The 22,332-nt window shown below is 44.7% G+C and overlaps 1 protein-coding gene across 1 annotated transcript; it reads right to left on the bottom strand.

Annotated features, from left to right (window-relative positions):
* Positions 1 to 2,437: 2,437 nt before the first annotated feature.
* On the bottom strand, positions 2,438 to 12,288 carry GUCA2A (guanylate cyclase activator 2A). The gene is made up of 3 exons (XM_055001030.1): positions 12,139 to 12,288; positions 5,361 to 5,535; positions 2,438 to 3,493 (listed from the first exon to the last, which is right to left on the bottom strand). The coding sequence occupies exons 1-3, from the start codon at positions 12,208 to 12,210 to the stop codon at positions 3,429 to 3,431; spliced, it is 312 nt and encodes a 103-aa protein (XP_054857005.1). The 5' UTR covers positions 12,211 to 12,288; the 3' UTR covers positions 2,438 to 3,428.
* Positions 12,289 to 22,332: the final 10,044 nt, after the last annotated feature.

Genomic DNA, 22,332 nt, shown 5'->3' with positions numbered 1-22,332 from the left:
CCAAAATGGCAAAAAGGGGCTGAAAATGGCTGAAAGGGGGCCCAAAATGGTCAGGATCGGGCCGCTGATGAGCGGGAGAGTGATCCACCACCCATCAGAGGCACGATCCAGGCTGTTTTGGCCCCAATCCAGGATGAAACAGGCCCAAAATGGCCGAGAGTCAGGTGGGTGGGGCCACCTGACATGTGACCTCTTTGGGGAACTGCCAGAACTGCGTTCCTGCGCGTTACCCCTTGAAATGAGCCCTGGGGATAATAATGACATTGACTTTGCTCACCACTGTGAGTGGGGCACTAATCTGTCTAGAAACGTAGTATATAAGCGCACTGTTGTTATTATTATTGCATAACCAATGCACATGTGCATATTGGTAAAACACTGCAATACTGCAGCAATGCTATGATTGCCTGTAACTGCATCCAGATTCTTTTTGTGTAATGTTTTTACTGATGCGCATCAATAAACAGCTTTTCTTCAGAGGCGTGTGCATCGGTGATGCAGAAGTGAAGAGATACCAGTGCACTGAAAATGTAAACGTTTTGCAGCTGTGCACGCTCCAGTTCTGGAACTGGTATTAGAGAATCTACATGTGTAACCATAATTCACGAAAGCTGGAGAATAGGGAAGAATTATTCCAGGAGAGAGTGATGGGCCCTCGGGCACCTTCTCCCAATCACAGCTCTCTTCTCAACTCCGCACATCGAGCTATGCTGGTGGAAACAGAATGTGCCTGGCTGACTTGCTTTTTAGGCCCACTCGTGCCTCTGTGTTTCAAAGGAGTGAGAAAGAGTCCTTGCACTGTTGCAGGAACTGTCTCCTCGGAGAATGCAGCCGAGCCTTTGATTCACTTGCAGTCTGTTTCCTCCACGGCTTCCAAGCACAACTATTACCCACACACCGCCTCCTCCATCGGCCAGGATCCAGGATCTTTGGAGCTCCTCTTAGACCCCTATGCAGCCACAAGGCCAGTGAGACTCCAACTTGTATCAAACCAGAGAATCCTGATCAGAGGTGTGTGCAGTCAGGAGATAACCAAGTTCCCATAGGAATAATATCACAGACCCCAATCGAAGATTCATTCTGTGAATCAGGGACCTCTCCTGCTCATGCCATGGCAAACGTTGTATGCAGGACAATAACTCAGCATTCCAGTCGGCTCAGAAAAACCCCCCACAATGCCTTTTGAGAGCTGCTCCCGTATTTCGAGCTGCTTGGCTTTTTTTCCTATTTCTATTCTGTACACTTGGTTAGGTCAATAAAGATAATGGATTGGTTACGCTATTGTCTGTCTGCCTGTTTCTCAGGTGGGATATTAAGCCTAAGCCATGTCCCTGTAGACAAAGACTAAATGATCCCCAGGGCTAGGTTTTGAGATCCGCATGTGTAGGGACATGTATATCTTGACACAACTAACGCTTCTCCCAATGTAAACCAGAAGATTAACCCAATGGCTCAGAGCCAAACTACACAGGTTGGACACTTGTCAGCTTTCCTCAAGTTTTGATGGGAAATGTAGGTGTCCTGGTCTTGCAGCTTGGCTCTCCGACTGCTGTCCAACGGACTTTTCAACTGTCACTTGTCCAACATTCCGCCAAGCTGCCTACATTTCCCATCAAAACTTGAGGGAAGCTGACAAGTGTCCAACCTGTGTCAGGCGCCACTTGTAGTTTGGCTCTAAGACTAGCATTCCTGCAGGCACAAGGATTTCTTCAAGTCAAGCATAACTTTCTCACCTTCTTCCCTGCTACGACCTGCTACGACCTGCTACGACCTATGACCTGCCCCCCAAACCTCTGTACATGGTGGAGGGACAGGAAATCTCTAGGAAGAGATTTGATGGACCTTTCAGACTTTCACATGGAGGGAGATAATCATGCCCCATGGACACAAGAGTGTGCACCTGCAGGAACACTGGTCTTGATCCATGACTTCAGTTCATTGTGGTCCCTCCCACATTGTGGTCCCTCCCAAGCTGATCCACAGATGTGAATTCTATGGAGAAGCTTTGGACATTAATGCATGTTTGCAGACCATCAGCACTTGGTGTAGACCCGTGGCCGGCTTTTTGGATGGAAGGAGCCTCCTGTGCGACCTTCCCTCGCATAGTGGGCCCAATGAACAGACCCTCCTTCAGAGTTGCCACTAGATCTTGCTTCGGTATTTGAGTTCACCAAGTACCAGGGCATCTCTGCAAATCCCCACATTTATTTTATTGTTCCACTGCCTGTCCATTGCCTCGTTGAAGTTTAGCAACTCCAGCATATTTTATGAGGGCCTGCAGTATCGTATCTCACAACTCAATAAAGGTTTTTTCCCCTCCCATCACCGCTGTCTTGTGGATCCCTTTGACTCAGGCTAGAAACAAAGCCTCGGCATTGAACTTGACACAAAGCCAGCCCCTGCCTGCGTGATGGGAAAGCTGAGTTCAGGAGACTAGTGAATTTTTAAACGCTATGATTTATTTAGATGTGTTGCTTATTGTACATCCAGAACTTAAGGCCAATGACCTCCAAGTCAGGCCAGAGAGAGATGAGGTCTACAGCCAGAGAGAGAGAGATGAGCCAGGCCAGTACAAGCATTGTGTCAGAGGACAGCAGCAGAAGGCAGAGTAGAGGACTTACACGGGGTCTGATGCTTGACTGCCAATGTTGTCAACTGCTCAACCATGCTAGCTCTTGAGGCTGGCTTTGGCAGTTCCCCAAATGCCTTTTAGCATCTACACAAGAGCATCAAAATGGCTCATGCTTGTAGAAGGCTTACTACTGAACGTATGAAGCTGCTCTAGATTGAATCAGACCATTGGTCCATCTCAATACCAACTACTCTGACTGGAAGGGTATCAAACAGAGGTCTTTCACATCACCTTCTAACGGAACCTTTCACCTGGAGAAGCCTGGAATTGAACCTAGGACCTTCTGCATGCCAAGCAAAGGTCCCACCATTGAGCCATGGCCCAAGACTGTTTATTATTGAATACTAAAACCACCTTCCCGCCAATACAGTAAAGATGGGCCATCGTTGGAAGTTGCAGTGTGAAGTGTCATGAGATGACCTGGCTGAGCGAAGCAGAAATCAGAGTTATCTAAGGCAGCTTCATTAAGGCAAAACAAAATGAGAGAACTATGAAAAGTTACATGCCACTGAGTTTGATTCATACTTTGGCCCTCTGCTAATGACAGTGAGAAGTGATGGAAGCTTGGAAAATGGACTTCTGCCTTCTCTACCCTCCCCCCGGCTTCAGGGGGCTGGAAATCAAATCGTGCCCGTTGCTGTTTAAAAGCTGACGTCTACGAAAGCCCAGAGCCCAGTGCAATCAGCAGGGGCTGAGGGATCAAAGCATCCTCGGTAGGTTGAGATTCAGTGCTGGCGGCAGAAACGGAAGAGATGGACAGTCCAGATCTCTTCAAGACTCAGCAGGGTCCTGGTCCTCAGCACCCAGAGCAGGCAATGTTAGCACAGATCTCACAGATTTCGATGTTTTCGGCAATGGCTCCTGGAACCAAGAAAGAAAAAGATCTTACAGGTTGTCGCATCATTCAAACAACCCGGTGGCCCGCAGGCATCTTTGGGAGTAGGCTGGACTTCCTTCTTCTGTTTTTTTAATTTTTATTGTGGAAAAGTTAATAGAGCAAAAGAAGGAAAATAAGACATAACAATAACACAACTACAATGAGCCAACTGTGGCCTACGCATAGACCTATGACAATGAAATAAAAGCATATTGTTAATCTGTTACAGTTTTTTCCCCCTATGACACTTCCTCCTTTAATATCCATAAGCTTGTGGTCTAATTAATATCTTTTTTTCTACATCTCATCTTCTTAATATCCCAAATCCTTATTGTTAAAAATCAAAGCCACAAATCATTAATTCATTTTTCTTCGTCTCTCGCAGGGGAGTAGACGGGACTTCCTAAGCAATCCTAAGGACACAATCCTGGGAATAACTCCGTTGAGTCACATGAGTTTGACTTCCGAGTAGATCTTAGGATCGATCCCTACATGGTTCAGTTATAAGATGTCTCTTGATATTGGAAGACCCAGGAAATGTTAGCCGAGTGATCAGGGACGGCGCCAGGGTTTCTGGCACCTGAGGTGGTGGGGGCAGCTTCAGGACTGCTCCTGCCCCCTCGCATGTGTGTGCACCTGGACTGTGGGGCAGCGGGCTGCTGGGCAGGAGGGCTGAGAGGCTGCCGGCCCAGCCAGGCATGGTGGGTGGCTGGGGAGGCACGCATGCATCATCCCAGACCTCCTGCTCCGTTGCTCTGTGTGCTGCACTAGAAGCCTGCAGCGCCTGGCCCGTGGCTGCTGCTCCTAGCCGGGGGCATGTGTTGGTGGTGGCAGCAGTGCAGGAGAGCTGGGAGGCTGCAGTAGCTGCGGGCCAGGAGTGGCAGGTGGCCGGGGCGGTGCACGGGCAGCTTCCCATCCCTCCCGGTCAGCCGCCCGCATGCTGCTGCCGCCAATTCTGCGGTGCACGCCCCTGCCCCCGGCGCCCCCTCTGGAGCTTCAGCACTGGAGGCGATCACTGGGCTTGCTTCAATGGAGGTGCTGGCCCTGCAAGTGATTCCCAATCTGGTACTCATGGCACCATGGTTCCGTCCAGTGTGCTTCGTAATGCTCACTTGTGTCTGCTCATCTTTGCTTTCCTCTTCTTCATTGGCATAGCCTATTCTTATTCAGCTCACATATTTCTGATGCTCATATAATTCTTGATGGTGGAAAGTGCGATCAAGTCCTAGCTGAATGGAAGGCATTCTATTCAGATTCAGCTGTGGAGGGAAGGGGTCACACCCAGCCTGGATTGCACACTCTACCTCTTTCATGACTTTTGCAACTGATTTACATTTACATGGCCCTCACTCCCTGACCCTCTCCCCCCTCCCCTCCCCACCTATATATCTCTGGCCAGTTTCTTCATACCCTCCATGCATCTGCTGAAGAGAGCTATGGTTCTCGAAAGGTTATGCTACAATAAAGTTGGTTAGTCTTAAAGGTGCTACTGGACTGTTTACTGTCTAGCTAACTTATGGCGCACCCTGCTGGGGTTTTCAAGGCAAGAAACTAACAGAGGAAGTTTGCCATTGCTTGCTTTTGCATAGCGGCCCTCATCTTTGGAAATCTCCCATCCAATTACTAACCAAGGATAACCCTGCTTAGCTTCCAAGATTTGATGAGATCGGGCTTGGATGGGTTATCCAGATCAGGGTCATATAATTCATAAGCCATCAAATTTACATGGACTCTTGGCCTTCATGAGACAGCAAGATCTGTGATGGTGAAATGACAGATTTCCCGTTTGTTTCTTTGAAGCCCCTTCCTGGAAACAGGATAACCCCACTGAGCAAGAAAATGGTCTCTTACCTAATTTTCGTAGCAATGGTCCCGATTTTGGGCTGGCACAGATCGAATGGAACTCCTCGGTCAGCTTCGGGCTGTTGCACAAGTTAATGGCATTGTGTGAACTTCTGGCAGCTGGCTCAGCTGAAAGCTCTTTGAGTTTCTTCACTGATTCCAAGGGGAATGAATAGTCTCCCACCTGTCCAGGTAAACACAACATACCAAAGGTTGACCCTCAAATTGTATCAGTGATAGAGAAGTACAGAAGATGGCTTATGTCATCTTATGTAGATGTTGGGTCAGACTGAGGGTCCATCTAATCTAGCAAACTGTTTCCCACTGGGTCAAGGCAGATGCCTTCAAAGGTCTGAAATTGTGGGACAGAGGCCAACGATTTCCCAGTGGCAACATACTACCTCTCAACATGGAAACTCCATTTAGTCATCGGCCATTTCCAGGTGTTCTTAAAGAGATGGCTTACTCACTGAACGCTGGTGGCTTTTCTCACTCCACACATCTCTGATTTCAAAGCAGGCTGTTTGGCTTCCGTTTTTCAGCATCTTTTCTGAGAACACAATTTTGCACACTTTCCTGCGCCCCTAAAAAGACGCGGAAAAAATGGAAGCCAAATAGCCTGCTTTCGCTTTGAAACTGGAGACGTGTGGAGTGAGTGAAAAAAGCCGCCAGCGTTCGGTGAGTGGGCCATACTTTTAAGAGCGTGTGGAAATGGCCATCATGTCTAAAAATCATTTATGGACCTGTCCTCCATGAACTTGTCTGATTTCCCCTTTGAAAACTATCCAAGCTAGTTGAAATCACACTACCCTTTGTGGTTGTGGCTTCTACAAATCACTTGTGTGTTGTTGTTGTTGTTTATAGTCTACCATTCTCACTGGGATCCAAGGAGGATTACACAGTGTGAGTGAAAATACAATATTATTGACAGCTAGGAGTCATTCCCTGAGCAAGGTACAATAATGAACAATAGTAAGGACTAGGGATGTGCGTTTCGGCTTTCTGAATGCCGAAAGAAAGCCGAAACAAAAGTGTTTCGGCTTCTTTCGGGTTAGCCGAAACGTTTAGGAGAAAGCCGAAACGTTTCGGCTAGCCAAAAGAAAAAAAGCCGAAACGTTTCGACTTCTTTCGGCTTTCTTTCAGCTTGAAATGGCCCCCCCAAGTGGGAGCAGGCTGAGCCTTGGTGGGGGGTGGGAGGGCATTTTGCATGCAAAATGCCACCCCTGGCAAGACAAGCCTCCCCCAGCTGTCAGTGGTAGAGATGAGAGCAGAGCACCTACTTGGGGAGGCCATGAAATGGCCCCCCCAAGTGGGAGCAGGCTGAGCCTTGGTGGGGAGTGGGAGGAAGGGTGGGAGAAGGGCCCCTGAGGGTAAGGGGGCATTTTGCATGCAAAATGCCACCCCTGGCAAAGGAAGCCTGCTTCTTCATTTTTCCCCATAGGAAATAAAAACTTGGGGGGGTTTTAGAGAGGGGTTAGAGGAAGGTCCCCACCAATTTTGGGCTGATTCGGTGGGAAAATGCCTCCCCCAGACGTCCGGGAAGACGGAGGCATTTTCCCATTGAAAAGCTGAAAGCCGAAAGCCGAAAGAAAGCCGAAACAAAGCTGAAACCCGTTTCGGCTTTCGGCTTATTCGAAAGAGATTCTTCTTTCGGCTTTCGGCTTTCGGCTTTAGCCGAAATTTTTTGGCTTGCACACCCCTAGTAAGGACATTCAGGGAGACAACAGATACAATCGGGAATAGTAGCAGAAAAATTTAAACAAGCACAAAGTCGAGCGCAGAGATAAAATCTATCTGAAGTAAAGCATAACTAATTTCCATGGCATGTTTAGCAGTGTGGAAACTCCCTAGTAGGTGCATACATCAGCAGACAGTACCCAGCACAGCAGTGTTTAGTCCCCTTCACTACCAAGGTATCTCGCCGAGCTATTTCACAGTCCTGGAATCTGGGCAGCTGTGTTGATCTGCAGTAGAACTGGACTCAAATCCTCCTGTAATCTGTTGCATATGCAGGGCTTTTTTCAGCAGGAACGCAGTGGAACGGAGTTCCGGCACCTACTGAAAATGGTCACATGGCTGGTGGCCCCGCCCCCTGATCTCCAGACAGAAGGGAGTTTAGATTGCCCTCAATGCTGCTGTGGTGCGGAGGGCAATCTAAACTCCCCTCTGTCTGGAGACCACCGGCCATGTGACCATTTTCGCTGAGAGCAATTTAAACTTTAAAAAACTCCCCCCTTGTTCTAGCTAACCCAAAGTGACATCATTGTGCAGTCCTGAGTTTCACCCATGAGTTCCACCACCTCTTTTCCCAGAAAAAAGCCCTGTGCATATGAAAGCCATACTGGCTCCTACCTGTTGTGAATGCACTGTTCATCAAGGCTAGAATGAGCTTAACACAAAATTTCTGGTCATGGGCCCATCTCTAGGTGAAATATCTCAGGTAGAAGGCTGGGGGGGAAAACCTGCGTGAAACAGTGGCTAAGACAGATCCATGGTCTTAATATAAGAGGGGGTGCTGGAGAGTGCTCTCAAGTCATAGCTGACATATGGCAACCCCTGATGGGGTTTTCAAAGCAAGAGACTAACAGAGGTGGTTTGCCATCACCTGACTCTGTCTTTGCTGGAGGTCTCCCATCCAATATTTTTTGTAGCAGTTCACAGCCACTCCTTTTCCATGTCTGCTGCAACTTGGGTGGTTCTCGTTATCTATTTCACCCCTCCATTGATTAATACCAACTAACCAGGGATCCCGTACTGGACACAATGCTGTTATACCACATGGAGCGGAGAGTCATAGCTGACTTATGGTGACCCCCCCTAGAGGGGCTTTCAGAGCAAGAGAACTGCCTCTTTTAGTCTCTTGCCATGAAAACTGCAGAGATGGTTTGCCATTGCCTGCCTCTGCAATCCTGGTCTTTGTTGGAGGTCTCCCATCCAATTACTAACCAAGGCCAACCCTGCTTAGCTTCTGAGATCTGATGAGATCAGGCTCACTGGGCTATCCCGGTCAGGGCCTTAGGGTAAGAGAGCTCCATTATAAAGTAGCCTGCCCTGCATTCCGAATGAATCATAAATACCTAGGGTTGGATCCAATGAGCTTTCCTGATGTTGAAAAAAGGAAGGAAGTGTTCCCGCTGACCATCAAAAGAGACTATGATGGGGATTATGGGACCTGCATGTACAAAAGACGTGTGTCTGTGTCTGTGTGTCTGTGTGTGCGCGTGCGCGCACAGGGGAATTAGGCAAGATTGAAAAAGCTGGCTGGATCCAACCCGAAATTTAGTACACACAACATGACCTAAGCACCAGAACATTATTTGGTTCATAGCATTTAAGAGCAAGAAGGAAGGAAGGAAGGAAGGAAGGAAGGAAGGAAGGAAGGAAGGAAGGAAGGAAGGAAGGAAGGAAGGAAGGAAGGAAGGAAGGAAGGAAGGAAGGAAGGAAGGAAAGAAGAGTTTTTTGTAGAATTTAGAATAAGTTTGAAATGGTGGGGTTACCCAATAAAGTTGAAGGGCAATAAGTTCAGGACAGAAAAAAAAGAAAGTTCCATCAGCCTGTGGAACTCACTTCCACAGGCTGTGATGAGCTCTAGCTTAGACACTTTTAAATTAAGATGAAACCGACTCGTGGGGGTCTATCAATGGCAACTAATCATGATTTCCAAATGGAACCTCCTTATTCAGAAGCTGTATATCTCTGAATACCAGGTGTTGGGGGCAACAACAGGAAGTGGCTTGGGCCTCTACTAGAGCATCTGCTTGGCCACTATGTAAACCAGGATGCTGGACTATTGACCACCAAAGAACTGCCCAGCATATGAAGATACCTTTCATGGACTGCAGCTTGGGGGGGAAACACAGCTGAGTGAGTGAACTTGTCTAAGTGTATTGGACTGCCATCTGCTGCTATGAGTTTTCTCTCTGTTTGCAAAGTAATAAAATAGTGGTTGTGTTCTGATAAAACAGACTTCCTAGAATCCATCAATCCTGTCCTCTGCAGGAATCGCTGAGACACTCCAAAGCATGGACTCTTTATCTTCCCTACTTGAGCCTCACATTTCTTACACATTTTATATTTACATACATGAGATGAATGTGGCTATCAGAGACAGGTCCTTACCAGTTGTGGCTCCTTGTATTTGAAATTCCTTCACTGATGCTACTTGCATGACGGTGCCAACTTTGTTCCTTTTTAAAAACCAGATGAAAACATTCCTATTCTCCCATGCATGTGTGGCTTATTAAAGGTGGGTTGGCTTGGCTGTTGTGTTTTTTACAATTCAGATTTATTTTCCTGTTTTTTCTTTGCCGCCTTTCCTTTATAACAATGGTTTTGCTATTTGGTTTTCATACTGTGGTTAATGTTACGCTCTATAGAGGAGAGGCCAGCTTTTTTTTTTTTAACATTAGGAAATGTTAAAGCAGGCAAGCGATTTAAGTAACCCTGTGAACTTGTAGCTGAGAGTATATTATTATAAATTTAATAATAATATGTTTTTGCAACCCCTTCTAGGTACTTTGATGTACATTGGGTTGGATCCAGCCAGCTGCTTTGCACAGTCTTGTTCAATTCCCCTCCTTACTACCATCTCCCATCCTGCCTGGCTTTTGTCCATGCAGGTCCCAAGAGCACCAGCGTAGTCTTTTGATGGCCAGACAGGATTCCCTCTTCTCCTTTTCATCAGCAGAAAAGCTGGCTAGATCTAACCTATTCACTCCATTCCTTTTATCATAGAGGGAACAAAGGAATTCTCTGTCCACACCAAGCAGAGTTTGATAAGCTTCTGTCATCCCACTAATACCATTTCTCTCTCTCCTAAATGAAAAAGGTCCAAACAATTTTGCCTTTTCTCTTTGGGAAGGCTTAGACTGGAGTAACTCTGCTTAGGATTTCACTGATAAAGTCCATCCACTGTTTTCCACAGTGGCCAACCACACACCCCTGGAAGACCAACAGGCCACCGATAGCCAATAACAAGCCCCCGGAAGACCACACAAGCCAAGACCTTCCCCTTCAGTTAACAACTGATTTTCAAAGATACTTTGCCTCCGAACATTGAAGTAAACGTTTAACTGTTATGAATGAGCTGCTGCAGCATAGCAGTTAAATAGCTGGACTGTACTCTGCTTGTTCAACTCCCACTACTGCCATGAATTCACCAGGTGGCGTTGGATAAGCCACTCCTCTCGCTTCCAACTCAACAGCTGCATTGTGGGGATAATAATAACAGTGACTTTGTTCACCGCTCTGAATGGTCATTCTTCTGTCTAGAAGAGTGGTATATAAATGCATTGTTGTTATTTATTGATGGACCTCCACTCTGTGAATTTGCCTTTTAAAACAACAACAACAATTACATTTGATCTATATACCACCCTTCAGGACAACTTAATGCCCACACAGAGTGGTTTACAAAGTGTGTTATTATTATCCTTATGACAATTACCCTGTGAGGTGGATGAGGTTGAGAGAGCTCTGAGAAGCTGTGACTAGACATGGGCATGAACAGAAAACAAACAAACATGGTGTTCGTTGTTCATTGCCATCCACGAACAACGAACATTGACGAACATGACTTGTTAATGAACATGTTTGTTGTTCGTTGTTCATGGGGGGCAGCAGGCTCTCCTGCAGCCGTCAAGATCCCTGCCACACCACTCCCAGAAACCCTACCTGAGCAGAAAGCAGGAAATGTACCAATAATAAAAAATAGCTTGGCCCCAGAGCCTGACAGCGGCCCGGGAACTTGAAGAGGTAAATCCCTATCCCACCACACACAAAGAAAATTTAAGCTCCAATGCACTCTCCCTGTCTCTCTCTCAAAATGCCAACAGCAACTGTCTCTTCCTCACTGTCTGCAAAACTAGAGCTGGGAGCCCCCTCCCCCCTGCTCTTTGCTTTCTTGTAACAAATTTGAAGCTCCACACTTGAAAGGAAGACCTGCCTATCAAGCTAAATTGGGTTTAGATTGGGGTTACCAGGGCAACAGCAGGAGTTCAGACAGAGTTCAGGCAGTCTCTGCCTCCTGTTGCCAAGGGAATTGATTGCAGGTGCCAGACTGTCTGGCTTGACGAACAGCAATGAAGAGCAACGAATGATGCTTGCAATGACCACCTGTTCATTTAGAATGGGGCCTCACGAACAGCTTGTTCACGAACAGCTGATTGGGCTGTTCATGGCTTTTTTTTTGTTCGTATTGCTGTTTGTGCCCAGCTCTAGCTGTGACTGACCCAAGGTCACCCAGCTGGCTTCAAGCGGAGGAGTGAGGAATCAAACCTGGCTCTCCAAATTAGAGTCCTGCTGCTCTTAACCACTACACCAACTAGCTCGCAGCAAGCATTGCATCCTGGGACAGTGAGTTTCACAAAGCAAACGTGTGTTGTAGCAACCTCCAATTTTGAATCTATTTCCCATCACCCTTGAGTTTGAATATTATTGCTGAGGGAAGAAAAAAGTTCAGTCCCCTTTGTCCACAGGTCTCCTATTTGCCAAAAACTAAAGGTGGATACAAAGGGTTACAGCCAACCAGTTTTTCCGTTGGTGAGAAAAGGAAGAAGGTGGCCATGAAAGAGACTATGCTGGGGATCATAGGAAAAGAATTTGGGTGAGAGTGAGGGAAAAAATTGACTGGACCCAACCTGACAATCTGTATCCACCTCTTGTTCTTCTGGGCGTCTGCCTTGCTTCAACTCACCTGAGAGTATAAAGTTGTTCCTCTTGGATGGACATATGACAGACCCAAGGAGATGGCAGTGTGACCACCTTAGTAGGATGCTATTACTCTTACCTTGACCGTAACCCCATCTGAGAGAACTGCCAGTGCACACAAGCAGAGAGACACCGTCAGGAAGGGATTCATGATGATCTAAGAGTCTGGATCTCCCTGGAGCCAAGCTCGAGTGGTGGAGATGTTCTGCAGGAGAAACAGCTACGATGCTGGGTTTTAAAAGGACACTTCCTAGTTACTGAATAACTAAATACATCATGGCACAGGCTGGGACGGTGATAGCCCCTGTCAGAGATTGCAAAGAGACGCCCCATTTGCAAAGGGACATCCCAAAGGGAATGACAGCACCCACGAAGATTAACATCCGTATAATTTTATGACTCTTCTTCACAAGTTTATGAGTGGCACTTGCCATACTCCAGCTGGGATGGTACGGATGGCAGGTGGTTCGTGGACAGAGTTCAAGGGCAGAGGAGCCGTTCCAAGGTTGATTCTGCTCGATGCTGAGCAAGCTCTGCTTTTTTAAATTACGTTCTATATAATAAAAAAGAAAAACCCTATCAATATACAATTACACAAAAAATGAAGGCAAACTAAAATAAAAAACCATACAAACAAAAAAGAAAATAAACATAAAGGATAAAGAAAAACTATATAAACTAAAAGCAAGCTTCCGATTTTCTCCACAAGTATTAATATTTTCAAATTTTCTCTTACTCCTGTTTCTAATGTCCAGACTCCTTAGTCTGTAAATCCACAAGTTATTAAATCATTATTGTCTATTTCATGTAAAAAGTCTATAGGGGGTTTCCATTCAACAATAAATGAACTTATTGCCTTCTCTCTAATCAATGAAGTAAGTTTTCCCATCATTGTAAGTTTTGGAATTAACCATGAGGGCATCACAGACCTGTGATTGCTCCATCTTGGGAGGCTGAACACCACTTGTCCGTCTAAGAAGTTGGACGCCGACCTCTTGGGGGTCGCATAACTAGTTAGCATGCCAGAGTCTCGTTCGTTATCAGAATTAACCATAAGGGCATCACAGACCTGTTATTGCTCAATCTTGGGATGAAATTCTGATAAGGAATGAGATTCTGGCATGTTAACTAATCATTGTAAGTTTCGGCACCTTTACCAATTATTGGTAAATCCATGTTGGATTCTCCCAGTTTTGTACATATAATAGTCTTGCTGCCGTGATCATATATAAAAACAAAGTTCTATAACTTCTTTCCAACTGAATATCCATCATTCCTAACAAAAGAAGTCTCTGTTGTCAATTGTATTTTAATCTTTAAAATCTTCTGAGTTAATAGTTGTATTTGTGTGTAATTTTTTTTTTTTGCTTTCTTACAAGTCCATCACATACGGTAAAAAGATCCTTCATGCTGGGCACATTTCCAGCATAAGTTAAACAAATGCTTGTACATTTTAGCCAGTTTCTCAGGAGTCATATACCAACGGTACATCATCTTATAGAAATTCTCCTTAAGACTAGAGCTTAATGTAAATCTCAACCCTTTTATTTACATATTTTCCAATTGTTCCATTAATATATCCTATCCAATATTTTTAGCCCATTTAATCATCCATTCTTTTACTGGCTGAGCAAGCTCTGCTTAAGCAAGATTATGGAAGTCAGTGGACTGGAGCAGGGCCACAGAACCTTGTTGTAGGCAATACCAGGCCCACCTCTATATGCAGTTCTTGGCCCTCCATAGAAATTGGTTGGCCACTGTTTGAGACACGATGCTGGACTAAATGGATCATTTGTCTGATCTGCTATTTTGAATTTATTGAATTTATAGTCCATTTTCCTCACAGGTAGGCTCAGAGCAGATCACAATATTTAAGATACATAAAAATAAAACACTGGTACCATAAAATTAGCCCTGACCTGGATAGCCCAGGTGAGCCCAATCTCGTCAGATCTCAGAAGCTAAGCAGGATCAGCCTTGGTTAGTAATCGGATGGGAGACCTCCAAGGATGACCAGACTTACCGAGGTAGGCAATGGGAAACCACCTCTGCATCTGTCGAAGAGTGCTGTGGTTCTCAAAAGCTTATGCTACAATAAAGTTGGTTAGTCTTAAAGGTGCTACTGGACTCTTTACTATTTTGCAACTACAGACTAACATGGCTAACTCCTCTGGATCTATTCTTAAGTAGTACTGAGCTTCATAGGCTAGGGGAGCCAAATTCTGCCTTCTCCTGCATTTTACTCTGCTGTATTTTTTGATAGTTTCGACATTTTTCTCCCATTCCATTTCATCTCAGGCTTTGGAACCATGGCTGGGAGAAAATGTAAGTGCTTAAAGAAACTGGGGTAGGATATAGGAGGAGTGGGGTTTTGCTCTCCCCTCCCCCATGATCTATTTTTTAAAAATAGACCTTTCCAGGATTTCCAACCTTCAGGTGGTGATTGGACATCTCCCAGAATGACAACTGATCTCTAGGCAACAGAGATTGAAGAAAATGGCTGCTTTGGAAGGTAAACTCAGAGGCAATATACCCTGTTAAGGCCCCTCCCCTCACCAAACCCTACACTCTCTAGGTTACACCCCCAAATCTCCAGGAATTTCACAACCCACAGCTGGCAACCCTATGAAGGGGGTGTGCTGTCATTGTTGCCATGATGTCATTCCTGGGAAAACCTGGAAGTGACATTGGGTAGCTCTAGGAATTGCTGGAAACTTTATGGCAAACCATAGAGTTTCTAGCAATTCTAGCAATTGCAATGCAGACAATGCCATTATTTTTCTCCCTCTGTCACTTGGAGTGGCAATGAGCAACAAAAGCTGCTGGCAGGAGGCTTCCCACGATATAGGGAAGCCTGGCAGCACTATTTTCAGGTGGGGCCTGGAGTGGGAGAAACTGGCTGCATTGGAGGGTGGACTGTATGATATTATAACCTGCTGTGCTCCTGCCCCTCTCCAAACTTTGCCCTCTCCATGCTCTGCTCCCCAATGTGCAGGAAATTCCCAAGCCAGAGTTGGCAATGCTTTAAGAAAAAATAAAATTGCTGAGAAACCTCATGACAATCATTATCACAGATTCTGTTGCTTGGTTTGGCCCAACCAAGATGTTTACCTCTCTTTTCTTCCACATGGAAAAATTGCATGTCTGGGAGTTGCCTCCTCCCTGACATGTTACTTTTGTTCATGCAGTTTTTCTTATTATTATTTGCATTCTGTTATGTAGCCTGCAGACTAAAATGGCACAGCCCAGTTACTATGGTTCCCAGTTCCAGGTTGGGAAATTCCTGGAGATTTGGGGCATGGGGCCATGAGAGGGTAGGGTTTAGGAGTAGAGATGGGCACAAACTGAAATACGAATCAAAATTAAGCATGAACCAGGCCAGTTCGTGGTTCACAAACCACCGTTCATCAGATCCCATTTTTGACAAACTGCCACAAACTTTTAGGCTGGTTCATTTGGTTCATTTTTTGGTTTGACACTGCAGACAGCCTGGTGCCAATCAATCATTTTCCTAGGCAACAGGGGATGGACTTCCTGCAGACCTTCTGCTGACACGGAAGTGAACTTCTGCTGGCCTGGAAGTGACTTTCTGCTGACCCAGAAGTGATGGTTTTCTGACCCGGATGTGACGTTTTCACGAACCAAATGAACCTGTTCGCGAACCAGGGGCAGGTTCATGAAAGGTCTTGGTTCATGGTTCGTGAAATTTGACTGGTTCATGCCCATTTCTATTTAGGAGCAGCCTCAACAGGGTATAAGGCCATGGAGTCCACCTTCCAATGCTGCCAGGAACTGATCTCTGTCATCTCAAGATCTATCGTAAATCTGGGAGCTCTCCAGCCCTCACCTGGAGGCTGACAAACCTACCAAATACACCTCAGCAAAACCTACATCCCAGATAAACAGCAGCAACAGTGATGAGATTCCACCACTGATGTCTTGGCCTACAACCTTTAAACTTCTCCAGTGAATCAGGATAATATCCCTCCCCCCAATACACACACACTGCCCCCTCAGTCACAAACTTTCTCACCTTCACAGTTGATGTTTTTTTGCCAATCTGTACTTTTGACATTACAAGATGTTCTTTGCTGGATTGAAAACGACCTTTCTCCCCTTTCCCTCTGGATGATGGGAAACTTTGCTAAACAAATCCCCCCCTGCTTTAGATCAGGAACCAGGGCAAAAATAAACTGCTTATGAACAGGAGAAAGCCCAAGGAGTTATTATTAATTAGTTAATATTAATTAGGCCTTGCTAGTTGTTTAAAAAGCAGCTATGAAGCTCTTATAAGGCTTGCAAGTAGCTCTCTGCACTAGTTGCAATGTTGCTTCCTTTTTTGGAGAGTTTTGCTGCTTGATGGTTTAAAAGTTGGGATCTTTATTTACTTAGGAAAATTGTGTTCTGCCTCTCCCTACACGTTTTTGCGGTGATTCACATCACAACCAAATCAATAAAACAAAACCAACCAAGACAATTAAAAAAAGAACAAGCTAAAGGCACATCGATAAAAACAAGTTGATGAACAATAAAATCAATAAATAATAAGTTATTAAAGACAAGAAAAACTGACAAAGACTAGCCAGGGCAAATAAACAGAATAGTCTAAAAATAATATAACATTTTCCAGGCTCGAAGCAGACTATAAAACAGCAAATAAAAAAAAGGACCTCCTAATTAAGAGCCTAGATAAAAAGGAATGCTTTGACCTGGTGCCTAAAAGGAAGAAAAGCAAACTTGAAGAGAGAAGGCATTCCAAAGGCAATAGATGGACAGATAAGAAGATACAGGGGATATTTACTGTTGGTCTTAACAGATTCCATCATTCCCACTGAGAACCAGTTGCACAAAACCTATTCATAAATTCAAAAATCAAACATAACTCAGTCTCAATTTTTGTTATCTAACATCGAGCACCTCACCTGTTCTATAATTGTGTCCTGGAGATCTGGAATTATGAATGATTTCCAGGCCATAAAGATCAGTTTCCCTGGAGAAAATGGCTGCTTTGGAAGGTGGACTTTATGGCATTATACTACGCTGAGGTCTCCCCCCCTCAAATCCCACCCTCTTCAGGCTCTACCTCCAAATCTCCAGTAATTTCCCAACCTGGAGTTGACAATTCTAATGTTCACATTGATGATTTTTTCATAGGGTTGTTAACCTCCATGTGGTAGCTGGAGATCTCCCAGAATTACAACTGATCTCCAGACCACAGAGATCAGTTTCCCTGGAGAAAATGGCTGCTTTGGAGAATAGATTCTATGACCTTATATCATGCTGAGGTCCCTCCCCTCCCCAAACCCTACCTTTTCCAGGCTCCACCCCCCAAAAATCTTCAGGAATTTCTCAGTCTGGAGCTGGCAAGCCTGTTTGTTCACAGTTCTAGATGAGTGCATCAGAGCAGTATGGTGGCTGGCTGGGCAGGTCTTGTAGGTACCTGCATGCAATGTACTGCCTTGCGGGGATTATCTATCATCCAGATTTAATTTGGGTTAAGTCCTGCTTCAATTTAAAATCAGCTACATTTCAAGTGTAAGTGCCATTTTTGCACCAGTGGCAGCATTCATCGGGTGGGAGCATTCATCCTGTCAAATTATGCTCAGAATTTACTGGATGAAATGACAGTTCCCAGTTGGCAGTGTGAGGACACATAACGTATTTACAATCTGATTTAGAGCATTCAGTGAACAAGTTCAGCTTTGGGAGACAGACAGGTCAAATGAGCAGTGCTTATTTGCTAGAGAATGAGCCATGCAGCTTCCCAGCCACCAGTACCCCAGAGAACCAATGAAAGTACCACTTTTGTAAATGAATTCATTTTTCGGTTGGGAGAGTTGGAGGAGGGCAGGAGATGGGGGAGACATACAGTCATGGGGAAACAATTTGAGCAAATCTCTGCAACACACACAGTACAGTTTAGAACCATTTTAAGGGCTCAACAAAAAGCGGATGTTTCTTTTCGAGCGTTTGGGACGTTGTTCGAAATTTTCAGTCAAACCGAACATCCCTGGTTCTCACGTTCCCCTGTTATGTTGGTGTCTTCGTTGGCCATGGGAGCACCAAAACTGAGAAAGAATGCTCTACAAGTGGTCGATGCTGCGAAAGGCCAAGATGACTAATCATTATCCTTAACGGATCATTTGGTTTATGCATTGTTGCATTTTTGCCACTTATATGGTTTTACGGGGTTTTATACTAGGTAATTATGTCTGCACTTGAGCCCAAAAGCAGAGCAACGATGACCTATTGCAGTCAATATATGCTGTCACTGTATTATACGGCTATCCATTGTGCACACATAAAGCGGGGGGGAGGGAGCGCATCCCCTTGGTTACTGAGGGCCAATATTTATGTCCTTCAAGAAAAGGGAATAAAATCATGTTGGTTCCTCTTTCCACTGAAACGATAAAGGAATCTGCGTCAATCAGTCCCACGTCTGGATGGAAACTATACTATAAATTCTTTCTAAAAAATAATTTATAATGCATAAAAATAAGAACCAAACCTTTAAACAGGAGTGTTCTGCAAATGCCCTTTAAACAAGAGCGTCCGAGTGTCCACAATTAATCTTCTCGAGAAGAGAGGGCCAAAGGACAGTGGTTGGATCCAAAATTTGGTCTCTATGAACAAAAGGCACTTCTGTTAATCAAACAGAACATTTCTGCCTCTCCCCTTCTGCTGCAGATCACTGAGAGCCAAACTACGAGTGACGCCTGACACAGGTTGGACACTAGTCAGCTTCCCTCAAGTTTTGATGGGAAATGTAGGCATCCTGGTCTTGCAGCTTGGCTCTCCGACTGCTGTCCAATGGACTTTTCAACTGTCACTTGTCCAACATTCCGCCAAGCTGCCTACATTTCCCATCAAAACTTGAGGGAAGCTGACAAGTGTCCAACCTGTGTCAGGCATCACTTGTGGTCCCGCTCTGAGTTTCCTGAAAAGGTTCCTTGTCCGACAGGAGCAGCGTTTTTGGCCATATCAGTGGGTAGCAGGTGGGAAGGCAGAAAGGGTTTCATTCTGTTGATGGAAGTGCCTTCTGTCATTGAAAAACTTAAGACTGGATCCAAGCCCATGAGTCATGGAGTTCTCTAAATAGAATTTGGTCCTGTTGAGGAACTTAAACCTAAAGGGCAGCCCAGGAAAATGGATAAAGCTTGAGGCTGATGTTGGATGAAGGGAGAATTAACTCTTTCCCACTGTGCCGTTCCCTATTTCAAAATGGTCTGCACAAAGTGCTTTAAAGCTCTCATTGGACATCATAGGACATTATTTTTGGCTTCCTCTCTCCTTATTGAGGCTCAAAGCAATACAAGAAGGGGGAGGTAATTCCAAATTGGATTTTTTGAGGGGGGGGGAGAGTTAACCACACACACACAATGCCATGGCCCCATTCCATACTGTCTTCCTCCCCTCAAATGTCTCTCTTTTAATAACCATATTGCATGTTAGGAACCCCTACTGCTGAATTCTAGCTCTGCATGTACTTTGATTCATAAAAACACATCCAATTCCAGGGAATGATAATGTCAATCTTAGTGTGTCATAGTCTTAGAAAATGAATACATTTTTGGCTGCTGATTAATACATCTTGCACTTGTTTTATATTTATTACAGGATTTCATGTTGCATTTCTACAGAAAAGTGGTATCTTTTAAACGAAACAAACAAATGTGCGTCTGATTTGTGATGGAACCTGGGTTCGCTTTAGGAAGGATGTGATAGCACGAAACAAGCCCAGGCTTGAGATAAGGCAGGCGGGAATCAGGTCAGAAATCCTGGAGAGGTGCTGAGGAAATGGTCTTGGTCAACAATATTGCATGTGACACACTGCTTGAGTCATGCTAATAAGCCCTTTGCATCAATATAACATACCGGAAGCTTTTAAAGACGTTTCTTAGATTATCTCAGCAACCCTGAAAGCAATGCTATCAGCAAGGCAAGGCAAGACTATGAAACCCATTTTGCAAATAAGAAGGGATGAGGCTGAAGAAGAGCACTTTGCCTGGGGGCCCCTGTTGAGCCAGAGGTGAGATTGGAGGAAGATCCTCTGACACAATTTATAGCCATTAGGCCTCTCTGGTGTATTGCTTTGGGAAGTTTGACAGCTCAGATTCTTTTACCATTAATCTCTCAACCGGCTAGGCTATCTGCCCATCCATCCCTTTGGCTAGATCGTACCCATGTTTTAGTGATTTACAGTGCAACCCTTAGTGTAGTCACACCTTTGTAAGTCCATTGAAATCAATGGGCATAGAAAGGTTATAACTCTACTTAGAACTGCATTGCTACATTTTAATGCCTTTCCAGAAGATAAAAAGGAGTGGACAATAGTATGATGGATTTATTCTGTCCCTTTATGCCCTCTTTGACCTATCTCTGGATAGGCCAAGCTACCCCAATCTTGTCAAATCTCAGAAACTGGAGAGCAAGTGAATGGCAAATGAACAGGGAGGAATACATGTGAGTCTGTTCACTTGCCAGGCAAGTGTCATTCGTCACTTGTAGCTTGGCTCCCTGTTCACTTGTGCTCTACTTGATCAAGTGGAGGGCAAGTGGAGTGCAAGTGAACAGGGAGGAATACACGTGAGTCTGTTCACTTGCCGTTCAAGTGTCACTCGTCACTTCTAGCTTGGCCCTAAGAATCTCTCTACACAAGACATCTTAAAGTCTCTCTAAACAAGACACATTTCATGCTGGATGCTCATATGAAAGGAGATGCAACGTTAGCCGGGAATTGTAGTGTAAAAAGACAGATCGGAAGGTTCTGTCATTTTCACCTCTTTAGAGTGGGCAGGGTTTCTTTGTAGAGAGGTTTCACCTCTCTGCAAAGAGCCCATTGCTCCTTGGAGGGTTTGCTAATTCCTCCTTCTCTTCCCTGAAGCTTATGTTAATTTCACCTCCCAGTCTTGAAGGCAAAGAACAAATCAACTCTCCAAGGAATGATCGCTGGCTCTTTGCAGAGAGGTAAAACTGATGAAGCTTTCAGCTTCGTCTTTTAAACTCCTACATTTCCCAGGTAACATTGCGTCTCCCTTCATCTGAGCATCTTCACATAAGAGGTCTTGTCTAGAGACTCTTACATGGGGACACACTCAAGTGACTTACTTTCTGTGCGGTCTTATATTCAAGTGCAATGCATGTGTATCCACAATGAGAGAACAAGTGTAAGATCTTTTCACTTGAGTGTCCCTCTAAGCAGAGTTGGTCTTGGTTAGTGCTTGGATGGGAGACCACCACAGAAGTTAAGGGTTGCTACACAAAGGCAGGCAATGGCAAACCTCCTTACCTTGAAAACCCCAAAGGGTTGCTATAAATTGGCTGCAATTTGTTGGCAAAAAAAAATCCTCTTTGGTCAATAAGGTTTTTTTCTGGTTTTAACATTAGGAAAACTAAACTTATTCCATGCCCCCCTCCAAGATTTTGGAACGTGAATTATTTGGGATTGGTCCTGAGTCTGACGTGGAACAAATGCACCATGAATATTCCAGTCTTCCAATGTTTATTTCCAAATTTTGAATCAGGTACTCTACAGGCACAGTTTTCTGTACCTTTCAATTCCTTCATGTCTGTCCATCCCTCCTCATATTAACAATGTGTATATGTGCATTGATAAAATCACCACCACCACTCTCATCTTGCTGTGGAATATATAGTTATATATAAATATTTTTGAGTGATGTGCTACTGAAACACACGGACACATATCTTCTCCCAAATTCCAGCTGAACTAGAAGCATTTTTAAATTTTTTAAAAATGGAATATCTTTCTCTTGTCTTAGTCCAAATGGAATTGGAAAGAAAGATGAGCCGTATTAACAAGCACCTTCAACCATATGTGCGCACACTAGAAGGATCTCGTGTTAGAAGGATCTCGTGTTAGGTGACCAATAAGAACACGATCCAGTTAGGGAGCTGCCTACAGAGTAACACTTTAACTCACACAAAGGGCAATGAAAGCTGCAATGGTGGGAAGTTTGATTTATAGGCTATAAAGAGGCCATAAAAAATAAGGTTACGTTATGAAAGAAGGAAAACATGTTTTGTTTCACAACTGACTTTCTTACACAACAAACAAGACTGACAAGGTTGACATTTCGCTGGAGTGGCTTTCGCTTACAGTGTAATCCTATGCAGAGTTACTCCAGTCTAAGACTACTGATTTCAATAGGCTTAGACTGGAGTAACTCTGCATAGGATTGCATTGTTAGTTTCCATTCAGTGAGGACGGGTGGCACTGGACATCCCTATACATACACTTCTGTTGGATGGC

This window comes from Eublepharis macularius, chromosome 17 (genome assembly GCF_028583425.1).
Source record: "Eublepharis macularius isolate TG4126 chromosome 17, MPM_Emac_v1.0, whole genome shotgun sequence".
NCBI classification, from domain to species: Eukaryota; Metazoa; Chordata; class Lepidosauria; order Squamata; family Eublepharidae; genus Eublepharis; species Eublepharis macularius.
The sequence above is the reverse complement of the archived record's forward strand: the minus strand, read 5'-3'. Positions and strand labels throughout refer to the sequence as shown.